At 47.8% G+C, this 21,976-nt stretch overlaps 1 protein-coding gene and 1 non-coding gene across 2 annotated transcripts; both read right to left on the reverse strand.

Annotated features, from left to right (window-relative positions):
• Window positions 1-7,554: 7,554 nt before the first annotated feature.
• On the reverse strand, window positions 7,555-7,695 carry LOC142423507 (U4 spliceosomal RNA). Its single transcript, XR_012779141.1, has one exon. It is a non-coding gene; the product is annotated as a U4 spliceosomal RNA (small nuclear RNA).
• A 3,888-nt stretch (window positions 7,696-11,583) lies between these two features.
• On the reverse strand, window positions 11,584-21,076 carry SNRPB (small nuclear ribonucleoprotein polypeptides B and B1). The gene is made up of 7 exons (XM_075563888.1): window positions 20,943-21,076; window positions 18,196-18,347; window positions 16,043-16,154; window positions 15,004-15,156; window positions 13,048-13,186; window positions 12,599-12,724; window positions 11,584-11,731 (listed from the first exon to the last, which is right to left on the reverse strand). The coding sequence occupies exons 1-7, from the start codon at window positions 20,943-20,945 to the stop codon at window positions 11,694-11,696; spliced, it is 723 nt and encodes a 240-aa protein (XP_075420003.1). The 5' UTR covers window positions 20,946-21,076; the 3' UTR covers window positions 11,584-11,693.
• Window positions 21,077-21,976: the final 900 nt, after the last annotated feature.

Genomic DNA, 21,976 nt, shown 5'->3' on the forward strand with positions numbered 1-21,976 from the left:
AAGCTTAAATTCTGAGCACCCAGTTTACCGAAGGCTGTGGCTGATGGTGGAAGTTCAAAAGCCATTTGCAGACTAAACCTACATTGCATTCCTTGGACCCATTCATTGACTAGGGATGTGAACAGTCTTGCCCTCAGACAGAGTGCATTGGGAAGCAGATGCGTGCAGACATGTTTGCTGTTGCCAGGTGCAATTGAGTTGGGTCAGACCCATAGCGACCCTTTTAAGCACAACAGAATGAAACACTGCCCAGCCCAGCACCACCCTCACAATTGTCCCTGTGCTTGGGGCCCATTGTTGCAGCCACTGTGTCAATCCATCTCCTTGGGAGCCTTCCTCTTTTTCCCTGCCCCTCAACCAAGCATGATGTCCCTCTCCAGGGACTGGTCCCTCCTGACATGTCCAAAGGATGTGAGATGAAATCTCATCGTCCTTGCCTCTAAGGAGTACTTTAGCTGTACTTCTTCCAAGACAGACTTATTCGTCCTTTTGGCAGTGCATGGTACTTCCACTATTCTTCACCAACACCGTGCAAATGCATCAGTTCTTCTTTGATCTTCCTTATCCAGTGTCTGACGTTCACAAGTATAGGAGGCAACTGAAAAGACCATGGCTTGGGCCAGGTGCACCTTAGTCCTCAAAGTAACATCCTTGCTTCTCAACACCTTAAAGAGGTCTTTTGAGGAACTAGAGGAAAGAACTAGGAGGCAAAGGGCATTTATAGAGGTCTAAATACATACATGTGCATATGTATATATATTTATATATGAGGATGGGGAAATAGATCGATGTGCATATATTTATAGGTTTAGTATTAAGGTAGCAGATGGACATTGGGCCTCCACTCAAGTACTCCCTCAATGAAAGAACACTTTGTCCTATTAAACTGGCATTCCATGATGCTCACCATCCCAACAGGATCGCTGAAGACGAAACAGGTGCATAAGCAAATGTAGTGGAGAAAGCTGGTGGTGCCCGGCTATCAAAAGATGTAGCATCTGGGGTCTTAAAGGCTTGAAGGTAAACAAGCAGCCATCTAGCTGAGAAGCAACAAAGCCCACATGAAAGAAGCACACCAGCCTGTATGATCACGGTGTCAATGGGATCAGGTATCAGGCATCAAAGAACAAAAAAATCATATCATTGTGAATGAGGGGGAGTGTGGAGTGGGAACCTGTGGTAGTCACCTAAATTAATTTAAGGATTCAGTGTAGGGGTGGAGTCTAGGCTGTCAATCTGGAGATGGCCAATGAGGCTTATAAGTGGGTGTGGCCTTCTCCTGGGAAATCTGGTAATCCCTTCTTGGAGGTGAGACACTATCTCTCTCAGTTCACTCCCTTGGAGACCCTCTACTGACAAGGCTGACTTCCTACAAGGCATCCCTGAGGAGATGTCACATAAACGTACGCTGATGCTTCTACCACCACTGACTTTGCAGCCACTGGCCTGTGATCGTTCTGCATTTGGCGTCATTGCATGTGTTTCGTGAGTCTGAAAAGGAGTTTATGGATTGGTGTCGGACATATGGGCTAATATCGGACTTACAACTTTGGACTGGACTAAATTGGGATGTTTCCTCAATGCTCAATTCCTCTTGTATATAAATCTCTCCCTTATATACATATGCATGTTTATGAATTTGTTTCTCTAGTCTACCCAGACTAACACAGGACCCAAAGCCCATCTGTAGGCAACGCACATCCCCTTACAGAAGGGTCGTGGGGAGACAAACCAGTCAGGGTGCAGTGTAGCAACAATGAAACATACAACTTTCCTCTAGTTCTTAAATGCTTTCCATACCCCACCACCCCCCACTATCATGATCCAAATTCTTTTTTTTTTTTTTATCCCAATTCTACCTTACAAATCTGGCTAGACCAGAGGATGTACACTGGTAAAGATAAGAACTGGAAACACAGGGAATCCAGGACAGATGATCCCTTCAGGACCAGTGGTGTGAGTGGCAATTCAGGGAGGGTAGAGGGAAGGTGGGATAGAAAGGGGGAATCGATTACAAGGACCTACATATAACCCCCTCCCTGGGGGACAGACAACAGAAAAGTGGGTGAAGGGAGATGTTGAACAGTGTTAAGACATGACAAAATAATAATTTATAAATTATCAAGGGTTCATGAGGGAGGAGAGTGGGAGGGAGGGAGGGAGGGAGGGAGGGAGGGAGGGAGGGAGGGAAGGAAAAATGAGCTGATACCAAGAGCTCAAGTAGAAAGCAAATGTTTTGAGAATGATGACGGCAACAAATATACAACTGTGCTTGACACACATGGATGGATGGATGGATGGATGGATGGATGGATGGATGGATGGATGGATGGATGGATGGGTGGATGGATTGTGATAAGAGTTGTACGAGTCCCAATAAAATGATTTTTAAAAGAAAAAAAAAAGAGGTCTTGTGCAGATTTACCCAATGCAATATGTCTTTTGATCTTTTGACTGCTGCCTCTGTGAGCATTGATTTGGATCCAATCGAGACGAAATTCCCGACACCTTCAACCTTTCCTCTACTTATCATGATGTTACACAACGGACCAGTTGTGAGGATTCGGGTCTTCTTTGCACTGAGTTGTAATGCACACTGACGGCTTCAATCCCTGATCTTCATCACGTGCTTCACGTCTTCCTCACTTCCCGCAAGCAAGGTTATGTCATCGGCATATCCCAGGCTGCTAATAAGGCTTCCTCGAATTCCGATGCCGAATTCTTCCTATCATCCAGCTTCTCTGATGATTTGGATAATTATGGTGACAGAACTATATATAATGAGGCTAAAATTTAGCATATTACCATTTGTTTCCCCTTTTGATCCATTTTTAATTTGTTCTAGTTTCTATTATCTTCTGCTTTCTCTTAGAAAAAAAATTCTAAGTCCATTATTGAACACATAATGTACAAAGATATAATCAGTGGCCTGGGGTGATGAGCTATGTGAGAGCAGAGTTGTCATATAATATTGAAATTAAGTGGGTAGCAATTCAAACGAGACTGTTAATAGTTGGGGAGGTTCAGAGTCATTCCCATGGTAACCACCAAAAAATTGAAAATTGTGATAGAAGTCCATATCAACAGTCCATCAAAGGCCTGTGAGAAAAGCTGGGGTTTCTTGGGGGAATGAGGGCAATCACTCATGCAAGGGAATTCACAACTTGATGTGTGCACCCGGGGTCACACGCATGTTCCAAGAAGACGGGAGAAACCCTAAACCTTCACCTCAAGCGAGTCTCTAGGTTTAGTGCGAGCAGGGGCAAGGGTAGAAGGGCGGCCTCAATCTTCACACTGCTCTCAAGACTGAGAGGTGTTTTCCCCCTGGCACTCAGGGACATCTGGTGTCCAGAATGACATTATAATATTCACATAGCCAGATCTCAACGGCAACAAAAAAAGATCACATTTCCTCTACTAAAAACAACCCTCCCAAAAAAAAGCCTAAGTAAGATATTATTTCCATGAAAAAAAAAACTATCACCAATATTTTATTAATACCTCAGTGGCTATAATGACAATCTACTGTTTAAAACATAACTTTTTAAAAAATAAAAGATTTTTAAAACCTTTATTTTTTCATTTAGAAGTAGAATTACATCTTCATAACTGACACAATGATCATAGGTTCCCAAACTTATTTGACCTACTACCCCTTTTCAGGGAAAAAAAAAATTTTTACTTGGGGCTCCTGGCCATTAAAAAGTTATACCATATATAGCCCATAATCCAGAATAAAGTCAGGGTGTCTGCTTTTGTAGGGCTCCTAGATCGTTCCAGAGCCCCCAGGGAGACAGTATGGCCCACTCTGGGAAACACTGCACTAGATGATAAACTTAAGAACAGAGCATGGTGGTTACATAATCGGGTGTCAATTTGGGATTTGAGAGGATTAAGAGTGAAGGGGTGGAGTCTAGTCTATCAATCGGGTCATAGCCAATGAGGCCTCTGTGTGAGCATGGCTTTCTCCTGAGAATCCTGGGAACTCTGGGATTTCCTCCTTGGAGGCGGAAGACATACTTCTATCTCTTGGCTCACTCCCTTGGAGACTCTCTAAAGACAAGGCTGACTCTCTGCGAGACATTGCTGAGAAGCCACATGGACCTACTGATACAGCCCTGGGTGCTGGATAAGCCCTGCCAGCACTGAGATGCTTACACCACCACTGGATTCACAAGACTTCCCACCCACTGGCCTGTGATCCTCCTGTCATTACATGTGTTTTGTGAGTCTGAAGGTGTTATGGATTGGAGTTGGATATATGGGCTAATACTGGGCTTATGGACTTGATCTGAACTGGGCTGGGAGGTTTTCTCAATATTCAATTACTCTTGATATAAACCTTTCTTATACAAGTGAGTGTCCATGAATTTGTTTCTCTAGTCTACCCAGACTAACACAGAGATTGCACCTTTTACATCTGTACTCTTCAAGCCTGAAATAGTAAGTATTAATAAGGTTGCTATAAGTCCTAGTCCATCTGAGCACAAGCCAATAACTTGAAATTGGCCCTAAGTTGCGAAGAGACCAAAGAAAGACACTGGCAACTCCTTGGTAAATAGAATGCAATAAAGGAGTTTTAGTTCAGACTTCCTGAGGCAAAGCCCAGAGTGGTGAGGGAGATGGGGGTTTTATAGCCGCGATGAGCAGTGACCTCCAAGACCATCTGGCAAGTGTTACATAAAAACGACTGAGTAAGCGGATGTGAGCCAGCAGCCAGCCAACGGAGCTCTCTATATCCAGCTTTGCCAATGCCTATTCCCCTACAGTCTACCACTTGACGCCAGCTTCCCAAACTGGCACACACTCCTTCTTGTAAAAGGTTCCTGGGGGCCTGAGGGGAGGCATTAGAACTTTGTAGGTAGGGGCAGCAATCTAGGCAAATACAACAAAGCAATGCCAGACCCAGGAAAAGACCGACACCAACAACAGCCTGTACCAGGAGAGGAAAAGGAGAGTCTGTCGGCCACAGCAGACCAGCAATCAGTTGTGTTCAGGGTCACATCTGCTTCATCTTGCAGCCTAACAGATTGGTAATGTGGCCTAAACTCACTGCCGTCAAGGCAATTCTAACTCTTAACACTGAGGGACAGAGCAGAATGGCCCCTGTAGGTTTCCAAGGCTGCACATTTTCACTAAAATAGAAAGACTTGTGTTTCTCCTGCAGAGCCGCTAGTGTTCTGGTGGTTTGTCACCCAATGCATAACCCACTACGCCACCTCACTATAGCACGTGCCCTGAGAAACTGTCAGAATGTCCAGTTGGTCCCATCATGTCTACATAGGCAAAGGAGGGAGCAAAAACAGCTACATGATAATCTCACCACCAGAGAGCACTGTGACTGGTCCACCTGCCTGTGACCTCAGAGTAATTCAGAGGTTATAATATGGACTCCCAGAGGTCCTTGCTGTCAGCATTATCCAAAAAGAAGGCTCCAGAAATTGGCAGAGTAACAATTGAAATGTTTCAACAAGCTGAGGAAGCCCTGGAAGCACTCACTGGTCTATGCCAGGAAATTTGGAAGACAGCTACATGGCCAACTGACTGGAAGAGATTGCTATTTGCACTCATTCCAAAGAAAGGAGACCCAACAGAATGCTCAAATTATACAACAGTCTCCTTGATAGCACAAGCAACAGTGCATTGACAGGGACCTGCTGGAGGTCCAGGCTGGATTCAGAAGAGAACATGGACCAAGGGGTATCATTGGATAGTTTGGACATGTTGTCAGGAGAGACCAGTCCCTAGAGAAGGACATCATGCTTGGTAAAGTGGAGGGGCAGAGAAAGAGGAAGGTCCTCAACAAGATGGATGGACACAGTGGCTCAGACAACGGGCTCGAGCACAGGAACAATTGTGAGGATGGCACAGGACTAGGCGGTGCTTCCTTCTATAGTGCATCGGGTCGCTATGAGTCGGAATCAGCTCAATGGCACCTAACAACTTCCCTGTAGCACAGGGCCAACCCCCACATACAGTGTCTTCTCCGATTGCATGGCAGCCAGGGCCACAAGGAGCCGCCCTCCAGCCTTCGGGTGCTGTTCGAAGCAAGGTCTGCCCATGTGGTTTTGAAGCCATCTAGCATCTCGTCTGTTGGTAGTTGGACACAGGAGCCCAGCCTACTACTTGGCAGGGGGACCTGGAGGGAGACAAGGGAGCCCATGGGGTTTTACCCATACGTAGCCCATTTGGATACTAACCAACCCAAACCATACCAGTGTGATACCTTCTTGTGGCTGCACCCAGGAGGCCTTGCAGTCTCTCAGCAAAATGTGGGTTTCTGCAATAGTCTAAGGCCAGGAAGAGGCAATGCTGCGCCCCTGCCTCTGGTTATATTCCGCTTGGTCAACGAGCCAGGACTGCACCCACATTTCCCACAGCAACCCACCCGACTGGCCAGAGGCTTCCCATTCCCTGCCAAGTGTTGAAGGCAGGCTCTGGAAGGGTGAAGCCTCTGGCCAGAACTGAAGGGGTTGCTGTGAGCAGATAGACTTCATAAGCCTATGACGCCACCCGCACGATGACGACTGGGGGGCTACTTGGGGCTCTAAGTCTGGCACAGGGCCAAAGACACCCTCCTAAAGAAGCGAAACCCATGGCCACCAAGTCTATTCTGACTCACAGCGACCTTTCAGGGTGCTTCAGATTCTAATTCTTCATGGGAGTAGAAAGCTTCATCTTTCGACCATGGAGTCGCTGCTGATTTTGAACTGTTGACCTTGCAGTTAGCAGGCCAACACATAACCACTATGCCACCAGGACTCCAAAGGCTGTCTAGTGGGTGCTTAATGCATCAACCTCAAAGCTTCAGGTAGCACTCTGGCCCACGCTGTCAGGGAAACGGTGCCTGGTAATCCTCCCGCCTCTCCGCCACTGGCTGAGTTCACGGACTGCAGTTAGCTTGCGAGTTCAGGATGGTGGGACAGGTGCAAGCACACCAGGCCATTTTGTGCAGCACTGAATCACTTTATTGCTATGCCTATTTCCTTACCAACTGTGCTGGGGGGGTTGTGCCAACATGGCACCTCTAAGATATGGGTGGCGTTTAGCCTATCAAGTTGCAGCTTGATGACCTCCTTTGGAGGTGCCCCCGAGAGAAACGGCTCTCTGGAGGCTTCCCCGCCCCACCCTGGTCCACCCTGCCCCGCCTTCACTGTTCTGCTAGCAGACCCTGATGGTGGCCAGAGCACACCCTGCAGATGCCTTCGCCGCCGTTGGATCTGAGACTTTGCCCCCACCGGCCTGTGATCCTCCTACAGTGTGCATCATTGCTCCGGACTGCTGATTCAGAAGAGGGCCTTATGGACCAGCATCAGACCTCGGGGCTTGAGTTGGACTAGGCTGGGCTGAGGGGCTATGGACCAGCATCAGACCTAGGGGCTTGAGTTAAACTAGGCTGGGCTGAGGGGCTTATGGACCAGCATCAGACCTAGGGGCTTGAGTTGGACTAGGCTGGGCTGTTTTCCTGATATATCCTACTTCCTGATATATAGCTCTTTCTTTTTTTTTTTTCTTTTTTTTTTCTAAGTCTAATTTTGATACACAATTGCTCAGTCTCCGTAGAGACTGTCAAAAATTGCCAATGCCGACTATATTTCAAGTCGTCACGGCGGGGTATTGGGAAAAGTTTTCAATTAGCAATAATCGCGCCTCGGATAAACCTCACTGGCTACGATATTGCCACTGCGCAAAGCTAGCTCTTTCTTACATAAGTGTCACTGGATTTGTCATCCCAGCCAAGCACACCAACCCAGGCACCATGGTGCCCACTTTTCTGGCAAATAGCCCCCCTTTCTTGCTACAGTGAACTAGCGTGTCCAACAGCATCTGCTTCTTGGCTCCCCGATGGAGAGGAGCAGACTGGATTGCTACGTGGAACAGGTCAGCGTGCAAGCTTCAGGGGGATCCCAGATGTCCTGCAGCAGGTTTCCCCACTGTGTCACTGCTCCTGGCCCTTGGCCAGTAGTTACCCACAGGCTGCCTGCCACACAGCTGTCTGTACAGAGGGTCAGGGCCCATGGGGGATTCATATAGACTTCAATTCTGCCCATTGGCTCTGTGCTCTGAGCTTGAACTGTGTACTGGGTACCTACCGGCAATGGGCCCTCCGCACTCTCAGCAGAAAGGGAAGGATGGCCTATGTCCAAGGTCCATCTCAAGATTAAGCCCTTTGTGGGTGGCACCCAGTGTTTGCACTCGTACAACCAACACTCACTTTTTCACCAGCTTGCTCCTGTCCTTGGCCCCAGTTCAAGAACTCAGCTCTAACAGTTGGAAAAGTGGCTTCTAGTACTGGGCCCAAACCAGAAAAACAAACTCAGTCACCAAGCCAATTCCGACTCACAGGGGCCCTAGAGGGCAAGGTAGAACTAACCCGTGTTTCTGATTTGTGAAACTGCACCTCTGCTATGGAAAGTCTCCTCCTGTGGAGTGTCTGGTGGTTTCAAATTATTAAACTTGCAGTTAGCAGCCAAACGTGTAACCACTACACTCCCAAGGCCCCTTACTGGACCAAGTGTATATAAATGACCAACACCCCAAGACTCACCAAGAACTGCCCTTCTTCTGGCTTCCTAGGGGTGAAGGGAGCCTGCATGCAGCACATGGCTCCTACTGGACAGATGACTCCTAGGGGTTTTACACATCCCCTTTCCCTGCACCTTTTGGGGACTCATGGGCCACCCTCTCTGAGGGGGGGTTATTAGAGCCATAGGCCAGTGTTTCCCAAAGTAGGTGATAGCACCCCCTGGGGAGCACTGGAACATCTTCTGCACCCCCCTACACTGGATTATGAGCGCCAGTACAAGTTTTTCATGGTGCAGGCGGGGTGGGGGCAAGGGGAGATGTATAAGGTCAAAGTGCTCCTTAGAGGCAAGGATGGCAAGACTTCATCCGACGTAGTTTGGGAGAGACCCGTCCCTGGAGGACATCATGTTTGGGAAAGTGGTAGGGAGTGAAGAAGAGGAAGGCCTTCAACGAAATGGATGGACAGTGGCTGCAGGAACAATTGTGAGGATGACACAGGACTGTAGGGTTTTGCTGTCAGAGCGGACTCCATGGCACCGAACAAGGGGGCACCTAAGAACATTCCCTTCTGAAAAGGGGGCAGTAGGCCACACAAGTCTAGGAACCTGAGGAGACACCTTCAACCTTTTAATCTTCACTGTGTCTCAGATATCCGAAACGGAGCACATGACCTCCCCACTTCCCTTCTTCTCAAGGGTAAGTGCTCTTTCCATGGCACCAGAGGACATACAGTAAAACCGTTAAGGTGGAGGCTGACCACCACGCTGACTGGTGCTCACAGGTTTCTCCATTGTGAAAGTACAACCCCCACCCCCTCACCCACCTTCCATTGTGTACTACTTGTAAGGGCAGTCCAGCCTACTTAGTGGGGGCTGGGCACACAGCTAAACTTTCTCCGTACTCTAGCTCAAGCTCACTTGCCTGTTTCCTCTTCCACCTCCATGTCTGCACACCTAGCTGCTCACCCTGTGCTACATCAGTAATGCCCCCCCACCCCCCATTGCCCACCCTTTCTAACTGCAGCTCCTTTCTGTGCCTTTACTGGGCAGCAGTGAACAGGAAACCACCCAGAGGTGCACAGGTCTAGCCGCTTCGACTCGCTGCCCACACTTTGCTATCACCACCTTGTATGCCTTCAAGTTTCCCAGGCATCTTCATATTCGAGCACGGCCCAGGAGCATATGCCAGGTTTCCTGATGGGTGCACGCGGGTCAGACCTGCCCCCTGGAGACAGCTAGCCACCAGGGGTCTCCCCCAACAGGTCACATCTCCCAGGATCAGTGGCCCCTACGTGTACCTCTAGCAGGTGCTTTTCCCTTATCAGCTATCTTTGATCTATCAAATGGACTAACCCCAAAACCACTGCCACGGAGTCAACTGACTCTTAAAGGGCCCTACACAGTATTTTCAAGACTGTAAATCTTTATAGGACAAGATATTATCTGTCTGCGGTGTACGGGTTGCTGGGTTTGAACCTCTGACCCTGTGGTTAGCAGCCTAACACCTAACCCACATCAACATCAGGTCTCCTCAGGCACAGATCAAGAATCTTCAATTTACCGTAAGGTGTCAAGAGGCCCAGGGAGTGTGGCAATGCCATGATGGTAATAAAATTACCGAGGCAAAGCCCTGGGGGTGGGGGTGGATGGGGGCAGGCTTGGGGTCTCCACACCTCCGTCCAAAGGGAAGCAGGGACTTTTTGTAGCTGACAAAACTGGCATGAGACCAGGGCCCCAGACCGCCAAGGCTACTCTAGCAGTGAGATAAACATGACAACAGCCAGTGTAGTCAGTTGGCCTTACAAAAGCCTGCCCCCCCCCAAATGGCGAAGAGGAACCTACAACAGCATGGCTCTAAGGAGCTCTAGTGGCCCAACAGTAAACGCTCAGCTGCGAATCGGAAGACTGGTGTTTCCAGCCTACACGGGAGCTCCACGGAGAGAAAAGAGCCTAGTGATCTGCCCCAGGAACTCACTAGTGGTTCTGCCCACGGGGTCCCTGTGCCCCAATCAACCCGACAGCACTGAACTGTGCTGCTGTGTCCACCTCACCTACAAAGCTTTTGGGTGGAAGCGGAGGTCCACGACCCCAAAACTCAAGTCGCCTGTATGAGCGTCACACAGGAGTCATCCGGCCTGAGTGAATTCCAGCATCAGTTTATTGAATGCACAACAAAGTCTCCAGTGTTCCTATAAAGAATCAGCTCTTTTTAGTTGAAGCTTCCTCTTGTATACTTTTATAACATCTATAAGTCTTATGTATAATGTATGTAAGCACAAACACAAAATGATTTATCTATGTATTTTTAAAAATCCTATTCGGATTCATGGCAACTTTATATATAAACCAAACGCAAACCACTACAATAGTCAATTCCTAGTCATATTGATTCTGTCGTGTTTCCTCAACAATCAGTCTTTCCAGGAGTAGGTAGCTTTGACTCTCCCCCCCGCCCCCCTCGCAGAGGGGCTGGTGGTTTGGCACTGCCCACTTCATGGTTAGAAGCCAATCCTAACCCACAGCGCCCCCAAGGTTCCTTACCTTATGTACGAGTCTTGACCTAAGGTTCCCCTCTATGTACAAACCTAACGTATAGACATCCTTAGAACATGAAAAGCGGCAACATACCTACCACAAGCCGACTCATACCTATTTTAATGCCATGTCTCCTAACATTCTCCATGCTCTTGTATGAATGTGCTACATTCAGCAGTCCCCTCACTTCGTGGCCATCTTTAAGATAAATTACTTAAAGTGAAAGTGTTGGGCAAAAACATTAATTTCAACAATTATCATCTTGCCTCCTACTACTCACCAACAGTATGAATTTAACAAATTCAAAGTCTCATCAAATTGGGACCTTTGTCTATTTGATGGGTGAAAATATCTCACTGTAGTTTTTTCTAATAATGAAGTGTATTTCTGAGAATATGCGATTAAAAACCCTTTCAAAAAGCAGTTGTAAAGAGTAGAATTATGTTTTCCAAAGTAATCCTGGGTTCTATTGCACACTGAATATACCAAAGACTTTCCTAAAAATAACCAGATGCATTAATAATATTCTCTGAAGAATTTATTACAAACTGTCGTAGGCCACAAGGAAAATAAAAAGAACTATGTACAGCCTTACAGGAAACAGGCAGGGAGCTGAGGAGGACCAAGATGAGTCTAGGGCCTTGGTGGGCGCATTCCTGGGGGAGGGGGCCCTGCAAGGGAAAGCAGACAATCCGGTGAGACTCCGTCAACTACAGCTTAACAAACAAACAGGTCTGTGGTAAGTTGGCCCTGGGGAGGGCCCACGCCTCTGTAGAGCTACCTCCACAACTGTGGCCAAGGGCCAAAGGAGGCCTGAAGTAAGAGCAAGAAATTTAGTCAGAGCCTGATCTGGAACTTGGATGCTCCCACCTCCCCCACTCCGGAGGTGTATCAAGTGCGATGGATACAGTGTAAGTGCCTGCCTGCCGGGGATTTCCCTAGGACTGACTGGGCTCCTACCTCTATAAAATCTACTCATGGAAAACCTGAACTAGAAGCAAAGGAGTCACCCGATTTGGCAATGGAGTATTTAGGAGTATGTCTTAGACTGGACTGGGCACCAAGACACTGAACTCTGCCTAAGACTATTTCCTCATCTAAAAAATAGGGGACTGATCTGCCAGAATTTCTCAAAGAGGAGTGAATCAGATTTACAAAACCAATAGTAAAACCAAATAGATAGCTACTTCTAGAGCCACCTCCTAAAAATGTCATATGATCAAACCAAAGGGCATGAGGCAATTCTATCACCTGTCTTGGGGACCCTTCCCAATGTCCTGTGCCTTGGAGACACAGCCTGGGGTGTTGAGAAGTACCCTGAGCACTGCTCAATGGGTTCTAAGAGGGGGGGTATGGCCAACTTTTAGAAATGTTTGTTTCTGCTTCCTTTTCTGGACAGTTTTCTTCTAAGACTTTTATTTCCTAGGCTTCAGGCCTGAAAGCTCCAGAGGACGTGGTCTAAACCCATTCTTCCCTCCCGTTTCCACCCCAGCAAGGCTCCAGGGGAGTCAGTCACAATCACCAATACAGACACTCACCTCGCATCCCTGGGGGAGGTGGCCGCATCCCTGGAGGGGGCATGCCCATCGGAGTCCCCCGTCCAGGGGGAATGCCCATTGGGGGACCCATGGGAGGCCTCATACCAGGAGGTGGGCCCATCATGCCTACAAAGAAAAAGTCACAGAAGAGAGCTCAGGGGGAAGTTTGAGAAGGCAGCAGGCACCATAAAAGCTAACCATCAAGTTCTGAGACAGATGGACCATTCCACCCCCCACCTCCCCCCAGCTTCTTTTAGCAAACTGGGATTTCAGCCAGAGCTGGAGCTCCCACTGACTCCTGTTCATGCTGATCAGCCAGCTGGATCTCAGAGTAATCCTGCTTATTTACACAAACTCATCATCAGTTTCAGACAAGGTTGCATTTCATCATAAATCCAGCTAGGGCATCGTGTAATCAATTAGCATGAGTCTCTTTCTGGGAGGCTCACCTGGAGGGGGTGCCCCTCGGCCCATAGGCGGTGGAGGACCTGCACGGCCGGGTGGGTACTGGGTCGGGGCCCCTGCAATACTGGCTGTGGCAGCAGCGGCGGCAGCAGCAACAGTGCCTCTTCCTTGGGGAGTCATCACCTAGGAAAGTGGAGTGCAGTGAATCACCCCTTGCCCTTCCCCATTTTAATAAAGAAACAGCAACATGCCAAACCCCCTCTTCTGAAGCTTTAATGCACAGCTTTAAACCCCCTATCCGAAAGCTTCTGCCTAGAAAGATCAAGCTCGAATGCCCAGTCTCCACCTTCTACACACTGTCCAATTAAATGGGGAAACCTACATTTTCATAGCCAACTGACAAGAGGGTCCCAAAATCCTCCCAGCAAATTGATTCTCAGTGACCTCATACGGGGTTTCCAAAACTGCCCATCTCCATGGCTACAGCCAGCCTCCCCTTTTCTCCAGCAGAGCAGCTGGGGGCTTTAAACTGCCTTGTAGTTACGTTGTCCAAATGTCGCTGTGGAATCACTTTGCTAACTGGCTTCTGTACATTTTTATGATCTCTTTAACACCGTCAATGTTATTTATTATGAGGACAAGCCAGAAAGTGTTGCTATTATAGAAACTTCTATCAAACAAAAATATAAAAATACGAAACTATTATTTCGGCAGGCTCCAGAAGTCCAGACATCTCTGAATGCTAAGCTTACATGTCTAATACTTCCCTGAAGAAGTCAACTGATACCAGGTACCAGACTGAAAGGATAATTTGGGGATCCTTGAGGGACTCAAACAGCTGTCCCTTTAAGATGTTTTCAGTTGGGGGACAAAAAGTCTGAAGGGCAAGATCAGGGCCAGAGGGTAGAGGGCCAAGGTTTCCCAATGAGAGCTCCTCAGCGTGGCGCTTGCCGACAGATGAGAAAGCACTCGGCAAAGGAATTCAATGCCCCGACACGACTCCCCTGGCCCCTTTCTCACCACCTCGGCTTTCAATCTTCTGAACACTTCAGAAGAAGCAGTCATCCTACAGCCTTCAAGAAACCTATCAAGATGATCCCTCTGGAATCGCAACTACAGCTGCCACAACCTGAGCTGACCTCTCTGCCGTGAAGTGCACTGGCCCAGCAGATACCCCTGAAGGTTCTTTTGACTGGACCTTGTTCTCGGGATTGTATTGGTAAATCATAGACTCATCCCTGCTGAGAAAAACATTATATAAAAGCACCCCCTTTGTTTCGATCATGCGGAACAGGACTGGAGTGCCAATCTGTGCGGACTGATCGCACTGTGCTTTTGGCACCCAGCCAGCACAAGTGCTTGCTCAAAACAGAAAATGCCAAACTCCGAGATCCGCAACTTCAGTACTATTGCAGCACCTGAAATCCTAGTCTCCTCCAGCCAGCTTCCATCTACATTCGGCCAGGGTGACGGGCTTCCACCGACTCACCTCCGGGTCCTCCCAGCCTTCCTCAAGATACTCACTCCACCCCCAAACGGTCTGAAGTGGGGCATTCCTATAAGCTTGTTACAAAGTTCCAATCATTTGGGGAACTGTCCACTTGCATTTGGTTAAGAATTTTACATCAGCTGTGATCCTGAAATAGGTTTTCCATGGCACAACACGCATCTTCCTCTGAAGGTGCTTGAATGAGTGTAAGACGAGCGTATAACTGAGATAACCTTTCTTCAGTTTCTGATGGTGGCAGTGAAATGTTTAGACATAACTTGTTTGGAATAAACCTATGCATGTTAAACGGGAACCTTTATAGCAATACTTTTTGACTCACCTTTGTATAATGACAAATTTACCTTTTCACAGTTGACACTAAAGGCCACAAACAAAACACAAAGAAATACTGAGAGCCCGAAAGTCAAAGGATGGTCATTCTAGCCACTTCAGTAACTGGAGCCCCTCTATGGTCTCTTTCAGACTACAGGTTGGTACCTCCCCAACTCACCTGTTGGGATGGACCACCAACTCCACGGACAGGACCAGCAAGTCCTGCAGGAGCTTGGGGCATTGGAACGCCCGCTGGAATTCCTCTGCCAGCTGCCCTACCGATCCCCGGGCCTCCAGCAGCTCCAGCGAGTGGGACTCGGGCAATGCCAGTCTGAAAAACAAAGCAACCTCCTTAGATGCTCCGTAGTCTAGAGAACTGGACGTGCAAGGGAACTCCAGCCAGTTCACAGGGAAATGGAATTAAAATATTGTGGGGAAAACTCTCTCATGCACTTTGGAAATACCACTGCCAAGGCAAAACCCTCAGACTTAGGGAGCATGAAAACAGCTCTCTCCACCCATTTGTGCTAAAACCACTACTTCTCTTCTGTATAAGGTTCTGTGCCTAGCAGTCACCCAGAATCAGCCTAGAAGAGCCTGTTAAGTCTAAAGAAGCATGCTTCAACTCAACCACATATATGCATGCCTATGAAAATCAAGGCAAGAGCAAAGGGCCAGGGCCCCGTTCAAATGGTGCAGTTGATAAGCACTAAACCTAGTAAAAAGAGACAAGTTCAGTGCCGGCTTTGACCCTCATTGGCCAAGTTAGAGTGAGTAAATAAGCCCAAGAGGCTGAGACAGTTTTCCTGAGCTGCACAAGATGTGTTATGGCAAAAATCAGAAGCTCATAATGGGCTACAAATAAATTAGCCAATTCATAGTGGAAATAGGTAAGACGTCTCACAGTGAAGGCTATTTCTTTAAATCAGAAATGCCTGCGATCATTCCTTTCACAGTAAGTATCATGAGAAAAACTAGAGGGTAAACCCTAAACCCACTGCCACTGAGGCCATTCTGACTCAGAGAAAGAATTCCTCCTCTGGGCTTCTGGAGACTAAAACTGTTAAGTGCACAGACTCTTCTGGGTTTGAACCCAAACCTGTTACCAGAGGAGGCCTGTGAGGCCTGTGCCGAAACCGAGATCCCAACGTGGAGCCTCCAAGGGCCTCACGGAAGGCTTCCTGGCTGGCTCTCACTGGCACCCTGGGCTGACTTACATCTTTGGGAGGCGGCCCCTCCACAGTCATCGAGACCAGGTTCTCTCCTCGAAGCAGCACCAGGCCAAGGACTCGCTTCTCTTCTCTTTCCGCTTGCTTAGAGTTCTTTGGTCTGAAGGGAGATTTAGAAGAAACCAAAAAAACAAAGTGAGAGAGAAAGTAGAGTTTGGACTCACCTGCTACGGAATGCCCAGATTTGCTCTTCACCAAAAGACAAGGTACAGCAGGCCTTTGGGTTTATGAAGCTTTAAGTCTTTATGGAAGTAGACACATTCCTCTTCTTCCCATGGAGAAGCTGGTGGGATCGAATCTAAGATCTTTTGACTAGTAGCTCAGTGCATAGGCCACGACGCCATCATCTTTCCCCAGACTGCCTTGGCAAGGGCTCTACGATGGCTACGTTTCACAGGACTTGGGTCTTTGGTTTAGGTTTAGTCACGGCTTCAAGAGATATCCAAATCAACTGGCCTAGTATGGTTAGTGCTTCTGTTCTGCTTCCTAATTAATCATGTAGTGCCTGGGGTCTTCAAAGCTCGCAGTGGCCAGCCATTGGAACACCAGAGGATGATCAGGAACAGGAGGAGGACATGGAACAGGTGGCAAACTGTCTCCCTGACTGCCTCCTTTCTTCTGAGACTGGAAGAACTACATGGTACCCAGCAGCCAGTAATCATTCTGATCAAAGATTCCATCTCAGAATCCTGCTCCGAAGGGAGAAGTGCCGAATCATATTCCTAATTCTGTGGACCCTGGACTTTCAAGAGCCATCAAGGGTACCTGAGCCCCTAGAAACTATTGCCACCAGATGTTTAACCTCAAAATAAAAATATTCCCACAAGTCATCTTAAATCCAAACATTACTTCAGCCTAACTAGTTACAAAAAAAGGTCTACCCATCATGCCTTTATACAAACTATTTACAATGGATGAAACTGACGACAACGACTTGAAGTATTAGACAAACCTTAAAGCACAGTGAGTTTATAAGGTGGAACTCAGAAAAAAGTGAAACTGATTGCATAACTTGAATATAATCAGTGTCATTGAACTGCGTATTTACACACCGTTTAATTGGTATACGTTCTGCTATGTATATTCTCAACAACAAATTGGGGGGTGGGCCCAGGCCTGGCTCAAGGCTTCCACAGAGCCACCGCTATCATCTGTCAACTTTTCTTTGCTGTTACTGTAACTTTCTGCTCCATAGGCATTTGGGGCCTCTATTTTTTCTAAAATATGAGCAGGCATTATCCTTTTCATTACGAAGAAACTAAAAAGTCCTTCTGGGAATTTAATTTAATTTTTTTCTCATTAAGACTTCCGATATTTTAAAGGCATATTTTCCCATGTTTTTTTTTTTTTAAAGAAACAGGAGACTCTGGGGGGCTAGTTCTGCATTGACATCCAGCCTGCCCGAGGTGTGGCTGGCACTGCAGCAGTGCATCCCTACAGCATCTCTGTCCCATGCCCCATGGCTTGAAGCCACAGAAGAAACCGCACGCCCAAAGGGAATCCAAGGGGTTCATCACCACGAGTAAAGCCATCTCAACATGCCTCAGATGGATAGCAGTTAGACTATCTTTGAATGAGCCTGCAGCTTAAGCTCTGTGACTCTTCAGGCAAGGGAGCCACCCAGTGACCTGGGAAATTGCAGTAAAAGTAGAAAATGTCTCCCAACGTTTTTATATACGCCAACAAAAATCTTGACCACAAGCCCACTTGAGCAGCTCAGCACTTACGCTGAAGAGGGTCAAAGGCTTCTTAAAGAAGTTTCAGACCAGGCTGCAGTGGGAAAGGGTGTTAGGCTACAGCTTTACAGAGGCACTGGGGTCAGAGCCAAGCTCTACCCGCTCTTACACACTTGTGGGGAGAACCAGACGGCCCTTTACCCCAGTACCCAGGGGCAGCCAAAGTAGGGGGGAGGGGCCCTACCAGGCCCCTTACAACTTTTACTTTATAAGATTTAGAACACAAGACTTGCTGGACTAAGGTCAATTTTTTTGTGGCTGATGTCCCCACATAAACCTGCCCTCAAAAAGAGAGCCATGGGGAGGAATAGGCTGGCTACATCAACACCTGTCACTGGGTTCACCCACTCAATTTCTTCCTCCCCAGTGCCGCTGATTCACCCCTGCCCCCAGTTTCTTCCTCACTTGATCTTCCGGAACTCATCACAGTCACAGAGGATCAAGTTCATGTGTTTGTCGAACGCCTTGAAGGTGCCAATGAAGATGCGACCATCTTGCAGGATGCACCTCATCCTGTAGTCGATGTGCTGCAGCATCTTGCTGCTCTTGCCGACAGTCTGCAAAGAGAAGCCAGCAAAGATGAGTCTCCAGTTGGTTTTTAAACCACACCCCTCAGCGCTTCCTAAACTTTGGCCATGCTGTTTTTCATCCACGGATCTATCTTTCTTGACAAGTCTCAGCTTTTCCTGCCACCCCTCCCCTGGAATTCTTTTATGCCAACTGGTGTTCATGCTAGATCACTGCCCACTGCTCTACTATTCTCTTCATTAAAACCAATTTTCACAGATTATAACTTCCTTCACAGTGTGTCCAAATCAAGTCATTGGTAGTGAAGTTGAGGTTTGTTTTTTGGGGGGTATTTTGTGCTATGGTTTTCAGGGGTGAGAATAAACATTTTCCCCAAACTAATCAAATCCACACTAGAGCCAAGCCATGTGCCATGGTGTAAGTTATAGTGTGTGGCAAGTGCTCTGACACCCAAATCCCATTAAAAAGACCGAGCAAAGGAGAGCTGGGATGGTCCTAAGGAGGCAGAAATTTAATCAAGAAGCTTGACATCAGAAAGGAGCTGATACTCCTAAGAGGCAAAAACATGAGAACCTCTCAATTCAAGCCTGCCTCTGGTTGAGGTAAGCTTTCTAAGGGCCAGGGTGCTAGTCAACTGAAAACACAATGGCCTTTATGAATACCATACATACTAGCGTATAAGCTGAGTTTTCCAGCACATTTTTTATGCAGGTTTTGTGGTAAAACTAGGTGCCTCAGCTGATATTCAGGTCAGCTTATACTCAAGTATATACGGTAGTTTTGTTACACAGTTGACTGTGAAAAACACACATTTCAATTTCCTGATGCTATTTTGGTAAGTTCTGTGCATATCCACGTAAGAGGCCGAGTGCTGGTAATCATGAGCAGTTTGTCTCTCCTCAGGCAAAAGTGAAATACTAGCAGCATTTGTGCCACTGTATTAGCGACAAAGGGGGAAGGGGGATCTGCATGTTAGTGGTCCCACACAGCCGAAATCTGTTCAAGGCTCAATGCAGGTATCTCTGCCACAAAAAGAGAAAAAAAAACACAGAGCTTGCTACATATATTTCTAAATTAGCCCAATCATCATCTACTTTATATTGTGGCTTCTCATGTGATATCAGGTCTTCTCCAATGTAGCTTTGCTAAAATAAAAGGTCTAAAATTGCTTATGGCAATTACAACTCTTTTTAAAACATTTAAACTGTTGAATTGTATGGCATTTAACATACATGTTATGAAATCTGTTAAAAAAATTTAAACAAAAATTTTACAGACATCCCAATGTGAGCCAGGGGCTCCAGGCAGTTGTATTTCTCTCCAGAAACACATGGCCTAGCATTTGATCTACACACGGGCCTCTAACTCATCCAATTATTGAGTGCCCCCTCTATACCAGGCTCAGACAAGGGCAAGTTTCAAATCTACAAATGTATAGAATGTATACATCAGAAGCCTGACTCTGCCAGTCCCTGCCCCATCCTGGGGATGTGATTCTTCAGTACCCCCTTCTGGGACTATTCCACCAGAATGAACTGAGCCTTTGTGGAAACATTCAGTGAACCTTCTGCCTTGTGTCACGAAAAGCACTGATCATTCGTTGTCTCACCTACTCTTTGTCATGGATCCGTGATGAATTCTACTTTAGAGGTGAAGGCTGGGAGGGAGTTCAGGCGATCTGGCCTGTCTCACACATTGGAAACAGAGCCCGAGTAGTATGCCTTTCTTTCCAGCAAAGCTCCAAACAGTATCCCAACAGATTCCCGCCTTCCAGCCTCACTCATGATGGAGCAGCTACAGTGGGCTTTCCCCAGGGAGCTCGTTCATAATGAGCCAGTCTTGGTCCAAACCATTTGTGACATGCTCCATCACAAGGATCAAGAACACACAGAGCTTTATTATCCAGCCTCCGGCGAAGACCACCCTCCTCCTTTTCCACTCCAGGAACTCCGCTCAAGGTGCCTCCACCAGGAGAACCGTGCCCCGCCCCTCCACCCGCGCCGTTCCTTTGACCTAACCCTGAAACACCGCGTTGCACTGTGAGGTTGTGTGTACCAAGGCGGTAAATAGACTTGATTCTGCAAGTCAAGAGTCCGGAGCACTCGAGACTCAACCACAGAAACGCGGAACAAGTTCAAGTCTCCTTCCAAGCCTTCTCAATCACCGCCCGTTGCCTCTTCCCCATTCATTAGACCATGGAAGACTCCGGTTTTCTGCCCCCAGCTCCACTTGCCCCGGTCTCTACAACTCCAGCCCAGCTCGCTGGTCTTTTTCGTAAGTCCGAGCCTTTTCTCAAGTCCACAAAGGCATTCCCTGCGATTCTACTGCCTGGGCATACAACTACCTATTCAGCAAAAGTTTACTTAGTGCCCACTGGGTGCCTGGCACTGTGGCTAGGGACGCGGCGCTACTCCCACCCCCGCCGAGGGTCCTGAGCGATCACGCCTGATTCTGGCCTTCCCTTTCACCAACCCGCCAAAGGACCCGGCTCCGGGTGTCTTCCGTTCAGACCAAGCGGCTGCGGCCTTCACCGCCTACCGGGGCTCCAAAGCACCCTTTCCACCCGCCATCTATCTCTACAACAAACACACAAGACCCCAAGTTATCGGCCCGCGAACTCTTACCATGGTGGCGGTTCTGATGGCTCAGATTCTCCCCGGATTCGCCTCAGCAGAGGCCTAGCCGGCCCTTAAGAATCGGATTCCCGCCGCCGCTACCGGAAATGCAGCCTTCGGCAAAAGGCGCTCGGGTAACGCGACTTCCGGTCCCGGCGTAGCTTACTTCCGGTCCCGGCGTTTGCTTACTTCCGGTCCCGGCGCTTCCGTTCCGGGCTCTCTGCTGCTTTGTAAGTTTAGCGCGGGCCTTGGGTTCTGGGCGCTAACATCCAACCATTCATCTTTCAGTTTTGCTGAGAGAGCTTTCGGATCCTCTCGGGACACCTTCCCTCCTTAGATCCGTGTACGATCTGCTCCGCCCCCTGCTTACCTCCCTTTCTTCACCTCCTAAGCCTGTACTCCTTCCTTGTCCTCTAGCCACACTGCCCCCCTTGCATTCATTTGAACATCTTGAGATGCTGACCCAAGTCGTGTGTCTTTGCTGTTGGTGTGCCTGTTACCCAGGCATGGCATTGTACATGCCCTCAGCTCCTTCAAAACGTAAGCTCAAATAACAGTGCCATGCTGATCCTCTTGAAAAGCAGCCCTCTGCACCCACCGCAGCCCCTATCCCAGCTTTATTTTTCTCCTTAGGTTTGTCATCTGAACACTAAATTAGGAGTCTGGGAGTATAGCCTGTGGGAGAAATATGGGGCAGTAGGCTTTGAGACAGGTTAGGAAAATAACCCCCTTTTTCAAACTCGGGTGACTTTAAGGTTACTGCCCCAAGCCAACCACACCTGCACCCAGTTATCTTTAAACTTCATGGCATTTTACAGTAAACTATGGCATCTTAAATTTCATCAGAAACTCACAGGGACGGTTCTACCCTGCCTTGGAGGATCTCTGAGTCAGAATCGAATAGATGGCAGTGATTTTTGGAGTTTTGCAGGATTTTTATTTTTAGTTCCATTCCTTTGCCCTGAAACATTCAGCATTTGGCCAGCTCAGATTGGACACATGGGCAAGAGTAAACCAGCTATCTGTAATCTCAAGCTGAACCC

The sequence above is a fragment of the Tenrec ecaudatus genome, chromosome 12 (assembly GCF_050624435.1).
Source record: "Tenrec ecaudatus isolate mTenEca1 chromosome 12, mTenEca1.hap1, whole genome shotgun sequence".
Taxonomy (NCBI): domain Eukaryota; kingdom Metazoa; phylum Chordata; class Mammalia; order Afrosoricida; family Tenrecidae; genus Tenrec; species Tenrec ecaudatus.

Bases quoted from the DNA above. Each gene is read 5' to 3' on its own strand.
- SNRPB (XM_075563888.1), bottom strand. The intron at 15,157-16,042 runs GTAAGTCAGCCC...TTTGTTTTTCAG, and splicing joins AGGGGCCGCCTCCCAAAGAT to ACTGGCATTGCCCGAGTCCC. The intron at 13,187-15,003 runs GTGAGTTGGGGA...CCACTTTCCTAG, and splicing joins TTGGTGGTCCATCCCAACAG to GTGATGACTCCCCAAGGAAG.